The following is a 13456-nucleotide window of genomic DNA, read 5'->3' as shown; positions in this document are numbered from 1 at the left end:
GTTTCCCCACCCTTCTACACATTAAAAGTAAAACCAAAAACGGTTGGATGTGGGCCCAGATAATTATGAGGTGTGCGTTGTCAGTGACTCAACCTCAAATCATTCGAATCAGTGAAAGCAAACAGTGTCATCCATCCCACTGATATGTAACGAAATATGCATTCTGATTGATAGCTGTAAGCATTACAAAAAATGGAGAGCACAAATCTTTTTTTTATCATTATCATTTGTGAGGGGCTTGATAGAAAACTGATGGGGGGGCCACGAGGATGTTAAGATCTCGCGAGTGGGGAATGAAGTGACAAAGTTTGACAAACCCTGGTTCAGGGGAAGAGGGAAATAAAAGGATCATACTGGTGACCTTTATGTTGAAAGGTCCACAGGACTTCCTCCTTACGAGTGCATTTTCTGCCTTTGAAGTTAATATCCTTTTGTATGTTACTTATACGGGCTGTGTCAATACTATATACAGTAAATAGCCGAAGTGGTGACATGTAGAGGTGTATGATATGTAGGAGGACACTGAGCCTTGAGAGCAGGCTGTGAAGCCTATGCCCAGAGTCGGATACATTAAAAAAAAGTAGTAAATACAAATAAATGGATAGATTAATAAATAAGTAAATACGAATAGATGAATGAAAGAAAAGTTAAATAACTAATAATGAGTCAATCAATCAGTACTTAGATAAACAGGCATGAGATGGGTTATTTTTGGTTAATGTTTACTGATAGGGGGACGAAGCGAGGTAAAAATAAGTCAAAATATTACTCTCAAACCACAAGTGTTTTACAAGATATGAAAAACAATGGGGAGGGGAAAGGGAAGCGGGTGTGTATTTTTGGCTAATACTGTTCACTGGGATCCAAGAGAGATCACTAAGCCTCAAAATAACATGATAATTTGAGATATCATATAATTCTGAATAATAGAGGATTTGGTGGACTTTGGAAAAAAAAAAATGGAATATGCAATGGTACTGGACGCTTGACTATCCTCATTTCACTTTTCCTTGACATAAATTTGTCATCCCTGCATCTTGAATGCTGAGTTATAACAATAGATTAACACTAGAATATGAGGCTAGTCACGAAGAAGTACTACAGAAAAGACATACTGCCACAGTATTGTCTTTCTGTCACTGAGCAACGCGAAATAAGCTGCAAAATGATGAAAGTCTGGATCAGTTTAATGTGAATGCATTATGATATTACTCGTACTGACTGGGTGCGAAGCGTGATGTAAAAATATCCTAACAGTGTCAAAATCGAAGGTAGTCCACTAATTTGCATAACTGGGGCATGATCATCATCATCATCATCATTATCATTATTCCAACCTTTTGTCTCACCTGAGGATGGGGTTAGGTAGGGTTCATAGCGCAAGATATAAAAACGACAGAGGAAAAGCTACCAAAAGTTTGCCTAGTTGCACGGACCATCCTCTCCTTCAATCAACAGTCAAACCCCCAAATTCCTTATTAAATTTTGGGCGTGATTTGAGTTGACTGATGTAGGCTTTGGTGGAGGTATGTGCCCTCTAAGACTATTTCTTGTTTCGATATTTGCGACAAGAATGAGGTCGTAGATCAACTGAATCATTCAACATTAGAATTGTCTATAAATGACCGTCTGAAACCGCTAATTTACCATTTGACTAGAGACAAGGGTTCAATTTGCTGTCAAAACACTGTGGCATCCCACTTACTACATTGTATAACACCACATAGACGACGTTTATAAGAGAGAGAGAGAGAGAGAGAGAGAGAGAGAGAGAGAGAGAGAGAGAGAGGACTGGGGGGTGAGATGGGGGAGGGAGGGGCATGGGAGAAAAAAGGGAGATAGGAGTTAGGGAAAAAAAAAAAATGGAGGTTTGCTAGAGGGGGAGATGTGGGAGAAAATGAAGATTGAAGAAGAGAGAGAGAGAGAGAGATAAGTGGGGGAGTCGGGCGAAGAGGGGTGGAGGTTATTTCAAGAGTGACAGCTGAGGTAAGACTCTAAAACCTTATCTCTGTTAACTCTCCGGTGCCGATAACAAGACCCATTACTCAGACGGTTATCACGGTGGGGTTGGCCAGGAGGGGTCAGTCGCGAGAATTGACGCGTGGGGTGAGGAGGATGGAAGGTAGTTGGGTGAAATGTTTGATTTTCGTCCTCGTGGGGGCGGCAGTCCTCGTGCCCCCTGTCTGTAACGCCTTGATCACAGACGAGACCGAGGGAGAAGAGTTCATGAAAGAGCTGGATGTGAGGTAGTATGGTTATTATGTGTTATTCTCTCTCTCTCTCTCTCTCTCTCTCTCTCTCTCTCTCTCTCTACTTCTTTCTTCCCCTTTCTCATTCTACCTGTGTGTCTGCCCTCCTTTCTTACTTCTCCCTCTCTTTCCTGCAGCTTTTTGTTACTCTTCTTTCCACTTGAGGTGGCTCTACAGTGAGTGACAAATTTGATGGCTTCTTGTAACTCAGGAAGTCATTTGCAATGGTGGGTAGCTACCCCATAACCATTTTACGTTTTGAAGTGAAGCCTGCTGTGGTGCCCATGGTACCAAGGTAGAAAGACGCAAATGCGGCGTCCATCCAGGAACAAAATCGTGTGTATTATCTTGATCAAAAGTCCTGTATTTCTGTCTCCATGGACTTTTGAACTCAGTTATGTGCATCCGTAGCATTGGGCACAGATGACTTCATTTGGTCATAGAATAGTGTTATCAGCGTCGGTTGTTGCTTTTTCACCAGACTGATGTTGAACAGTCTGTGGAGGGAGAAGCAGGAGAGATAACATCTGTTACCGATTGTAGATTGCTCCTTCCACTCCTTTATCTTCACCATGTTATTATGTCTGTCTGTCTGTCTATAGCCAGACACCTCAGTTCTGGAGGGGTAGCCATGAACAAATCGCCTCTCACCTAGTTCTACACCATCAAGGAATCTTTCCAACAACTCACACCACCCTCAGTCTTATGCCTTTCCAACTCATCCTCAGCCTCATCCTTGAGTCTCCCTTTCTCCACCTCCACCTCATAGTCTCCCTTTCTCCCCCTCCACCTCACTCGCATTCACTCTGGTAATACTCCGTCTAGTACGAACTGACTATTGAGCAAGACTGCAGTTTTGGTGACCTAATATGACTGCGAAAAAATTACAGAGTATTATGGGTTTTATATTGTCTTTCTCTTGTAAAAACAGTGTCAGATAGGAAACGGTGAGTCACGTGATGAAAACCATGTGTAAATAAGAATGATGATAGCGATTGTGAAGGGGGTGATGGATCAATAGATAAGGTTAATGTGTAAATGGTTTGCTTTACACAGATTTTATCTTGTTGAGCTATGAAGTTTCAACATCCCATTATATATTCTTTCATTATATTTGTACGGCTTGAGACACAAATAGATAGATAGATAGAAAGATAGATAGAGATAGAGTCTGTATGTATGTATGTACGAGAATGTATGTATGTATGTGACCTTTGACTCCTGAAGTTAAGAAATGATTAAACACCCTTATAGTTTTTTCTTTCCCTTTTTTATTTGCTTTCTGTGGCCCATATTCACAAATGATCTTAACCAGTTCTTACAACGCACCGTATATCAGTCAGCTGTATTCAGAAATTTTTTGTCTTGTGTTTATCACATTCTCTTCGCCCTAGTTTGGTTTTGATCTTGATTGAATTAACACCTTCATTTCGATGACGCATTTAAAAATTTTACTCAGGTCACCATCAGACCTTTTTTTATTAGTTCTTCAGGAGATACAGAGAGAGAGAGAGAGAGAGAGAGAGAGAGAGAGAGAGAGAGAGAACGGATTCAAGAGGCTAAAAGAAAAAGAAATAAAAGACCAGATGCGCAGATTAAGCTTTAAAAATTGGTCTGAATACAGCTTCTGATCGGAGAGAGAGAGAGAGAGAGAGAGAGAGAGAGAGAGTACATCCAGATCTTTTCTACTTTTTTACGGATGTTTTAGAATTAACTAAAAAGCGTCGGTAGCGGAGAAAAGGGAATGAAAATATCTTGGTACACGACGAAAATGGATGTACAACAAGGAGAGATATTTTTTAAGGAGTGAGGAGTGTAGATACATTTTGTTTGCAGAAATCATTAAAATACAATACAACAGTCAATAACACACACACACACACACACACACACACACACACACACACCAGACTATCCAGATCCGCCCATTCTCTTCTCTCCAACTTGGCCTAAAATCATGGCAGAGGCGTATTTTTGAGTCAGACGCGGCTCAAGTTACGTGGCCTCAACGTAACTCGATGCCACTGAGTTGGAGTCAAGGGCGTTTCAGAGTTTCGAAATCCTTAATACTTTTAATGCGATGACGCCTTTTTATTTTTTCTTGCTACCACGACGATTCTTCTCACTTCAGGCTTGAGTTTCCGAAGTGGATGGATTCGTTGATCACCAAAGTACGTCACTTCGGTTTTATTCCGGTCGCTAAGAGACTATTTAATTTAATTTAGAGTTTCCTGGTGGTCGGGAGGGTTGATGGAGGCTGCAGTCTAACACCACCTGTTCGAAAAGTCTCTCCTGAGCCGAATGAGATCGTCTGGAGTTAAAAAAAAAAAAAAATGAAATGATAGACACTTTACAGGTGGAGATACACTTGGGTATCTAATTCAGGGCAACTCCAGACGAGAGAGAGAGAGAGAGTTTAAACAGCATCCCTTAAGCTGAATAAAATCATGTGGGTGTAGCAAGAATACGTAAAAAAAAAAAAAAAAAAAATCGGGCTCAAGCGGCTAACACTCCGGCACCAATGACTCACTCATCTGAATAAAATTGCCAGACGTTACCTGTTATAAATAACTAGAGCTGTCCCTATCATGAGAGGGTTAACTATCTAGCCACATTTTCTTTTCGGTAGTTATCCCTCAAAATGTATATCTATGTAGGGCATTTGGCTGATTTTTTTCTCTTTCATGTAATTAGGTGAACTCTCTCTCTCTCTCTCTCTCTCTCACTTGACCTAACCCTCTCCTTGCCTGCCAACAGATACAGCTATGAGTGCAATCTCGAGATGGTGGCGCGATGGGAGTACATCACGGACGTTGAGGACCCGGACAAGGAGCAAGTGGCTGTGAGTTATTTTCCAGCATGTCCAGTCTTTTCCAGCATGTCCAGTTGTGCCTGTATGATTTGAGACCGTATTCTAGTTGACCTGATTTGTAACACCTCTTCCTTGCCGATTTGTTTTGTATGTTAGACCTTGACGTAAGTTTTATCTACACGGACAAGGAGGAAGTGGCCGTGAATGATTTTCCAGCATGTCCAGTTGCTCCTGTTTGATTTGAGACCGAATTCTTGGTGGCTTAATTCATAATCATCATCATCATCATCTTTTCCTTCTTTTTCTTCTTCTTATTCTTATTCTTCTTTTTCCACAATTCTTCTTTTTTCTCTTCATCATCGTAATCATTATCATCATCATCATCATCTTCATCTTCTTCCTCTTCTTCTTCCTCTTTCTCTTCATCATCATCATCATCATCATCATTATATTTTCTTCTTCTTCTTTCCCCGTACTCAGAGGTAAAGGCTAACGCTTCAGAGACAATGACAAACTCGGTACAATCCTATCAGGGTGCGGGCGTGGGTAGTGCTGTTGCTCGGTGTAATATTAGCTGGCACACACACACACACACACACACACACACACACACACACACACTAGCGTCCCTTGTGACCTAGTTAGGAAGATGTATTAGTGCTAACCAATCTGATGGGGAGAGTGTGTATTGGGTATGAGGTCCACACACACACACACACACACACACACACACACACACACACACACACACACACAAACAGTATTACGGCTTTCACATCGTTGACGGGTTATGTCGGGGACACCAGTTAAGGGCGTCTCTCTCTCTCTCTCTCTCTCTCTCTCTCTCTCTCCAGTATCATGTCTGAAGTGAAGTGCAGCTGAGTGACTACATCTGAAATGATGTAATATGGACATATCTGAAGCGATGTCTAGCATGTCCGAGGTGATGTGTACCATGTCTGAAACGATGTGTAGCATTTCTGGAGCGATGTGTGCCATGTCCGAAACGGTACACAACACAGGTAGTGAAGAGATCTTGAGAGGGTTGGCGTCCTGTCCCCAAGCACTAACTAAGGCGGCCCAGTAGGAGTTGGCAGAGGGTTAATTGGTAGTCTGGGATGTAGGGGATAAAGGATAAGGGGAGCCTTTAAAGGGGGTATTAGGCTGGGAAGTTGTCTGGAGAGCAGCTGCAGTAGTAGTAGCAGTAGTAGTGGTGGTGGTGGTGGTGGTGGTGGTGGTGGTGGTGGTGGTGGTATCAGTAGTAGTAGTAGTAGTTGTTGTTGTTGTTGTAATTATTATTATTATTATTATTATTATTATTAGTTGCAATCCCAGGCTCATCAGAATCGTAAACCCGGTGGACTTAAGGCTTTAGTTGCATTTCTCTTGCGGTCCACCATCCTTCATCACGGGGATAGGGAGTCAGCTGAGGGACGTTTGTATAAGCGAACAGCAGAGCCACTCGGATATATGGGTGCCACCACGCGAAGGCGCCCCTCTCCATCGCTTACGTGGATAGATGGATGGATAGATGGGCCGGATTGAACTGGACTGATTGAACACTGGATACACTGGGAATATTAGTGAAAGAGAGGGATAGGGGGTAGGGGATGAGGGAACTAGGATGAGTGATAGGTGGATAGATTGTCAGATGAATAGATAGACTAAGTTTTGTGTCGGATGGATGGATAGCTGGGGGAATATACGGCTGGATGGATAGACCATATTGATAGACAAGTGGTTGGATGAAAAGATAGACTGCTGGGTGGACAGACTGTTAGACAGATAGATTATTTGCTGGATAGATAGAATTCCTGAAAAATAGATTATGAGGCAGTAGTGTTGTATTGCTAACTGGGGACACAGCTTATCAGTGGAGCAGCAAGGTTAAGAGAGGGGACTGTCTCTAGGGGGATACGAAGATTACTGGACGGATAGATGGACCATAGACACTGGATGGATAGGGTTTGATGGGGTGGGGGAAGTCTTCTTGTTTTCCTATCCATAATTTCAACTCGTAGGATTGGTTTTAAAGGGATAGTCTTCTCTGTTAGGGGTTAGATGTAGCCTCCATTAGACAGTAAATGATGTCACCAGTGAGTTAAGTAATGCTCAGCAACATTAGGAAAAACTAGCTCAATATTCCCACCTGTAATGTGAAAGTATCTATGGCCATCTTGACGTATTTGCGCGGGAAAACCTCACAGACATCACATTTGTATGATAATGCGTATAGAGAAGACAGTTAATTGTAATGCACTGTATATGCTTATTTTGGCAGTCTTATGTAGTGTGTATATGTTTTATTTTCGCCGCATTACGTAGCGTATATGCGTATTTTGACAATCTTACGTAGTGTGTATGCGTAAGGTATTTTGACAGTCTCACATAGTGTGAATGCGTATGTTAACAGTCTTACGGAGTGTGTTTGCGTCTTTTGACAAACTTACATGTTGTGTACACAAATTTTGACAAGATTACGAATACATAGGGTAACTACGCTCTCATTACTATTACGATTTTGTCTGCAGTGGAGATGATGGTTTGTGTTCGTGTATGTGCATCTTTTGACGGCCTTACGTGGTGGATGTGCCTATGTTGTCAGTCTTACGTATATGCAGGAAAACTCCACCGCCATTATCTGCATCATAATGAGTCTTTATGTGATAATTTGTGTTAGTTCTCTTGGATGATAAGACAGACAGACGAAAGCCAACCCATGACTCGGTGTGTAAGTTTTCAAGCGTCACCGAAATTCTTGTAAACTCATGATAGAAGTCTTCATTTTACATTGTTGGAATAAAGTGCCCTTCTCTGATCCTGTACTCCTTTTAATCTGTCTTGTCATAAAATTTCCATATCTCCATCTTGAATATCGAGTTGTGACAATAAATCAATATTAGGACGTAGAGCTGTAGTAATAATCTGGCCTTGAGCTACATGAAATAAGCTGCAAGAGGACGAATATCTGGGCCAGGTTAAGATGACAGACCCGTTGTTTTTAATTTCAGCTTGACTGAGCGTTACCTCCTGTCAATATGGCTACCGGCAGTCGATTCCATTTAACAGAGTTTTCATGGGATCTTGTGGAGGAGAGGAACACAAGCATCTTATTGAATCTTACCTGAATATAATTGCCGAACGTAACAGAGACTTAAGAAACGAAATTTACAGGTAATGGTCCAGATACGCCAATTATTCCCAGTGTCCACCATCCCCCAGCGTTATGCGAAAGGGTCAGTCAGGTGTTGTGGGAAGGAATGACGCAATTAGTCAAGAGGGAAGAAGATAAGTGCCACTCTCCTAGTTGATTACCAGGCGATATCCTGCGTGGTGATGTGGTGATAGCGAGTGGTGAGGTGGTGATAATGAGATGGAGAGATGAGGGAGTGGGCGAGAGTGAGTGGTGAGGTGGTGATAATGAGATGGTGAGATGGGGGAGAGGACGAGAGTGAGTGGTAAGGTGGTGATAGTGAACGGTGTGGTATGGTGGTGAGATTGGTGATGGTGAGTGTTGGCGTGGTCAGAGTGAGTGGTGTGGTGGTGAGGTTTGTGATAGTGAGTAGTGAGATGGTAATAGTGCGATAGAGGAGTGAGCGAGAGCGAGTGGTGAGGTGGTGATAGTGAGTGGTAAGTTGGTGATAGTGAATGGTGAGGTGGGGATAGTGAGTTGGTGCGACAGTTGCTTCAAGAGGGAGTTACATAGAGTTGCCTAGACATATACCCAGACCACACAGATATGACGGTCCCAGTGAAGTGGTCTGACCTTAACCTCAATAGTTTAGTTGTTCTTTATTAACAGAAGTAAAGACAAGGGTTGAACAACAGGAAGGCTCTCCCTCGCTCTCTAAACCATCTGGCAATGACCTGTGCAGGAAATAAAGAGAAACAATACCTTACTGGCTGAAAATATTCGAAGTAAGTTACATAGGAACGACAGAGACAAGTAACAGGGATGAAGTTTGCATTCATGTAATCTGAAATACAGAGTCTTATTTCATTAGAGAGAGAGAGAGAGAGAGAGAGAGAGAGAGTCAAGGTACATGGCAAAATGTACAGTAAATATCTGTATCTATCCATCTGTCAACTTGCGTATCAGTCTATCTGTCTGTCTCTCTGTCTGTCTTTTTATATACCTCTCTACCTGCCTGTCTGTCTGTTTCTTTATTTGTGACTATCTGTCTATACATTGTGGATAAATGTATGTATGCATGTGTATGTGCATGTGCATGGGTGTGTATGTATGCCTGTAATTGTATGTCAGTCCATATGTGCATGTGCTGTGTACGGGTATATGCATGTAAGTGTGTGTACATGTGTGTATACAGGGAAAGACTGGATCAAAACAGTGTCAACAAAGTTCTCATCCCTGCCTAAGAAAGCGAGTAAGTCAGTCCCGAGATGGCTTCACTTCGAGATGCCCTTGCAAGATGATGAAGTCGGGGAGAGATGATATTCTGAGAGGAGAGGTGGAGGGTGGAGGCGAGAGAGATGGAGAGGTGAAAGGTGTGAGAAGTGTATGATGCAGGTGGGAGAGATGGAAGAAGAGAAAGTGACGAAGTGAATGACAGACCTACGGAACAGTAAAAGCGGTAAGTTAGATGATAAAATTGAGAAATGGAATGCTGAGGTGGGGAGGTGGATGATGGTGGTGAGAGAGACGGTTAGAGGAGGGGGAATGGAACAGGAGAAAGTGGAGAAGATAATGAAAGTGGGAGAGATAAAGAGGTTGGGAGGGAGAGATAGAAGTGTGATAGAGGAGGGAGAGACCTTGTGAGAGATGGGAGTAGAGATAGAACTGTAAGTAGTGGAGAGATAGATGACAGAGGAGGGAGAAACTATTTGAGAGATGGAAGGTAGAGTTGAGAAAGTAAGAAGGGGAAAAATGGATGCTAAAAGTGGGAGAGAAAAAATCCAGAAATGCCAAAAAAGGGATAATAGGAAGGAAACGAGTCCCTCTGGCTCTTTCCTTATAATATCAGGCCTCACAAATTACTACACCTATGGAGTTGGTCGAGTCATTCCTTCAATACTGTTCCTTTTTTTCTTTGTTCTTTTTTTAGTTGTAATTTGGTGTCTGCGGGTGGTTTTCTTCAGCTTAGGAGAGGCTTTTGGAACTGAAGAGGTTAGATATTGCCTTCATTAACCTCCTTCCAGCAAAATGACTATCTTAAATTCCAGTAAGTACTCTTGAATATACTCTTAAAGATAAATAAGTTAAATCTATTGGCTCACGAATTCTTTGTGTATAATCTTAAGGCTATATTGTATTGCAGACAAAAATGTAATCGTGTGAAGGATACAATCGTTAAAAAATCATGCTCAAAGATAAAAACGTCTCAATGAAATCTTTTAACTCATAAATTCTTGCTACTTATCAGCCTGTCTAGTATGTTAACAGACAGAGATATCGCAGCGTCAAGGATATGCAGTTTAATCAGTAAATAGAATATATAATTGGTATACTCGATATAAATATAAGTCGGTGTAATCTTTTGACCCTTAAATCCTTGTTACTTATCAGTCTTTGTAATATGATAACAGACAGAGCTATCAGTACGTTAAGAATACGTAACTATACCCTCTTTCCCCTAACGTGACCTAAAACTGCCATCTCCTCATCTCCAGGAGATTTTCATCCCTGCTATACACCTGTAAAATTCTCTATGATATCTCGAGCGTTGCGAAGTTATCGTGCTAACAGATACATACACACACAGACAGACAAATTGAAATCAATACCAGCTTCATTGTCGCAGCTGGTAATAATCTGTATCATACTGGAGGGTTACGGGTAAAGGAAATCAGTGAGGTCCTTTATCTGACAGTCTTTATCATTTATCAACATGTCGCTTGTGTAACCCCCAAATATCAGTGTTTAAGAAATTACATGTCATGCAAACAACATTGTGTATCAGTTCGTATCAATCACGTTAAAGATAGGGGCTGGAGAGGGACTCCTTCATGTGGTGGCACCGATATGACTGGGTGGCTCAGCTGTCCGGTTATACAATCGTCCCTTAACTCTCCCTGTTCCCCAAATGAAGAATGGTGGCCTGCAGGAAAAGGTTAACTTCAGCCTGCTGTCCACTGGGTTCATGTTTCCAATGAACCGGGGGCTACAGATCTTGCCACATTGAAGATTAAAATAAATCAGTTCACACTTCCCTTCCCCTCAACCTAAGGATTTATTTATTTATTTATTTATTGCTACCACCAGACGATTTTATTCTGCATAGGGAAGGCCTCTCGTAGTGAAGGGGTTAATGAAGGCCGCATCTAACCTCTCTAGTTCTAAAAAAAAAAAAAATCCTCTAAATTGATGCAAAATCGTCCAGCTGAAGCAGAAATGGACCAGAACCCCCTCTCTCTCTCCAAAGCTGAATAAAATCGTCTGGTAATAAGAAGAATGAACTACACCATGACGCCATCGTACTGAAGGGGTTGATCGCTGGCCTATCTCGAGCCATCCATTACGCGACCCCGAAATATCACCCCTTTAAGATAGTTCCTGATTTGTAAACAACGTACGTATCAGGTCATATGTCATGTTAGAGATTAAAAAAAATAATTAAAAAACAGTTCAGTCATCCCTCCCACAGCCAGATAACGTTTCCCATGACTCACTCTCAGCTGAATAAAATCGTCTAGCTGGAATATAATAAATTAATGATAGAATTTTCTCGACCGTGACAGAGTTAATATTTCTGTGCCTTTAATAACCCGCTCACCTATGGCCGTCCCTTTTAAGTTGTATAAAACCGTATTTTCATTAACCGGAAGAACATAAAAAAAAAACAAGAAATCAGATTTAATGGCTTAAAAATACGAGTCTTCTTAGGTACAGATTTCGTAACGCCTATCCTTCAGCGATTTATGCAGGACATTAGACGTTAATAATCCCCCGTTATGAATCAGTGTCGATGCAAACACATATACCCAACCTACAATGGAAAAAAAAAAAATGCTGTAAGATAGAGACATCGCTACGGGAGAGGCACTAGAAGCGTCTTATACCAGCTAAATTTACAGTTCGGCCTTCTAAGTGTTATATATAAAAATAAGTCGCTAAGGAAGAGGCACCACGAAGCGTACTGTACCACCTAACCTTACAGTTCAGCCTTGTAATTCTTATATCAGAGGCAGTGTGTTCCTGAAGGTAAACATGATGAGTGGGAGTGATATCTTTAAGTGTAGATAAAATGATAACGATGGAGGTGAAATGTGATGACAAAGACGATGAGAAACCTATGGCTATGGTTCCTTCACCTTAACTTGGTGAAGATTTATCGTGTGTTATTCCACGTAGATGCTGGTTGAAGGTGGCAAAGAACCTTCAGACGGTTTTATTCAGCTCAAGAGACACTTTTCGAACTGGTAGGGTTAGACGCAGCCTTCATCAACCCGTTCAGCATATCTTGCCCAAGTTGCTTAAAGTCGTCTGCAGGTAGCAAGAATAAAACGTCTCTCTCTCTCTCTCTCTCTCTCTCTCTCTCTCTCTCTCTCTCTCTCTCTCTCTCTCTCTCTCTCTCTCTCTCTCAAAATGAAGCCTTTTTACAGTACTTCAGTTTCAAGAGTGGAGATGCATTGAAAATACCTCCAAGTTTCTCACACTTACCCTATCTCTTTCCTTCACTAACTTCTCTCTTTCTCTCTCCTCCCACAGAATGAGGCCGCCGTTCGGTACATGAGCTTCAAGGGCGAAGCGGCAGTGAACGCCTCGGAGTACGCCTATGAGGGCTTCACGGACACGGAACTCTACCGCCGCTTTAGGTTCCTCAGCAAGCAGGGACCTGGGGCACTCGATGATGCGTCACTCACGGAGGTAAGGCGTGTGTGGGGTTCTGGGATGCACTAGTTCTGCTTGTAATCTAAATCTAAGCTAACCCTGCCTGATTTAACCTCACCTAATCTAAGCTAGGATAATGTAACTTGACCTAACCTAACCTATCCCAAGCTAACTTGCCCTAACTTAGCCTAGCCTCGGGACTCTACACCTCAAAGGAATAATAATAGAACCAACGACAAAAATCATCGTCCTTGGGGGGAAAAAAAATGTAATTTGCTTTCGCGTAAAACTAATATAAATCTTTCATTTTATAAAAAGTGCGTAGGCAGTGCATCTAAGACTTTTAAAAAATCGAAAAATAGAGTGAAATTGTGCAGCTTATTTTTTGATTCTGAGAAAGAGGGATGGAGTAATTTTGCTTCTGCTTATCATTATTTGGTTATTTATCCTTTCGGTGAGTGATTAACATTCATTTATTAACCCATTCAATCCGATGAAGTATTTTGCATTTTCTTCACGGTATCACCAGGCCTTTCATGAAACTATATTTTTAAATTCAGCTCTAGTATAAAAGGAATTGATGAGGGTCATATCTAACATCCAGCC

The 13456-nt window shown here is 41.7% G+C and overlaps 2 protein-coding genes across 2 annotated transcripts in view; both read left to right on the top strand.

Annotated features, from left to right (window-relative positions):
- The window catches only part of LOC145401354 (uncharacterized), a 162134-nt gene that overhangs the window by 108796 nt on the left and 39882 nt on the right, over window positions 1-13456 (top strand). The window lies entirely within an intron of this gene.
- The window catches only part of LOC145401352 (angiotensin-converting enzyme-like), a 41766-nt gene continuing 30425 nt past the window's right edge, over window positions 2116-13456 (top strand). The window contains exons 1-3 of the mRNA XM_080273676.1: window positions 2116-2246; window positions 5007-5091; window positions 12728-12886. Coding sequence (XP_080129802.1) covers window positions 2116-2246; window positions 5007-5091; window positions 12728-12886 — 375 coding nt within the window. The remainder of the gene's footprint in view (window positions 2247-5006; window positions 5092-12727; window positions 12887-13456) is intronic.

Source organism: Coenobita brevimanus, chromosome 55, assembly GCF_032717465.1.
Source record: "Coenobita brevimanus isolate Jiangsu-jjx chromosome 55, ASM3271746v2, whole genome shotgun sequence".
Lineage (NCBI taxonomy): Eukaryota > Metazoa > Arthropoda > Malacostraca > Decapoda > Coenobitidae > Coenobita > Coenobita brevimanus.
This window is presented reverse-complemented; position numbering and strand designations above follow the sequence as displayed.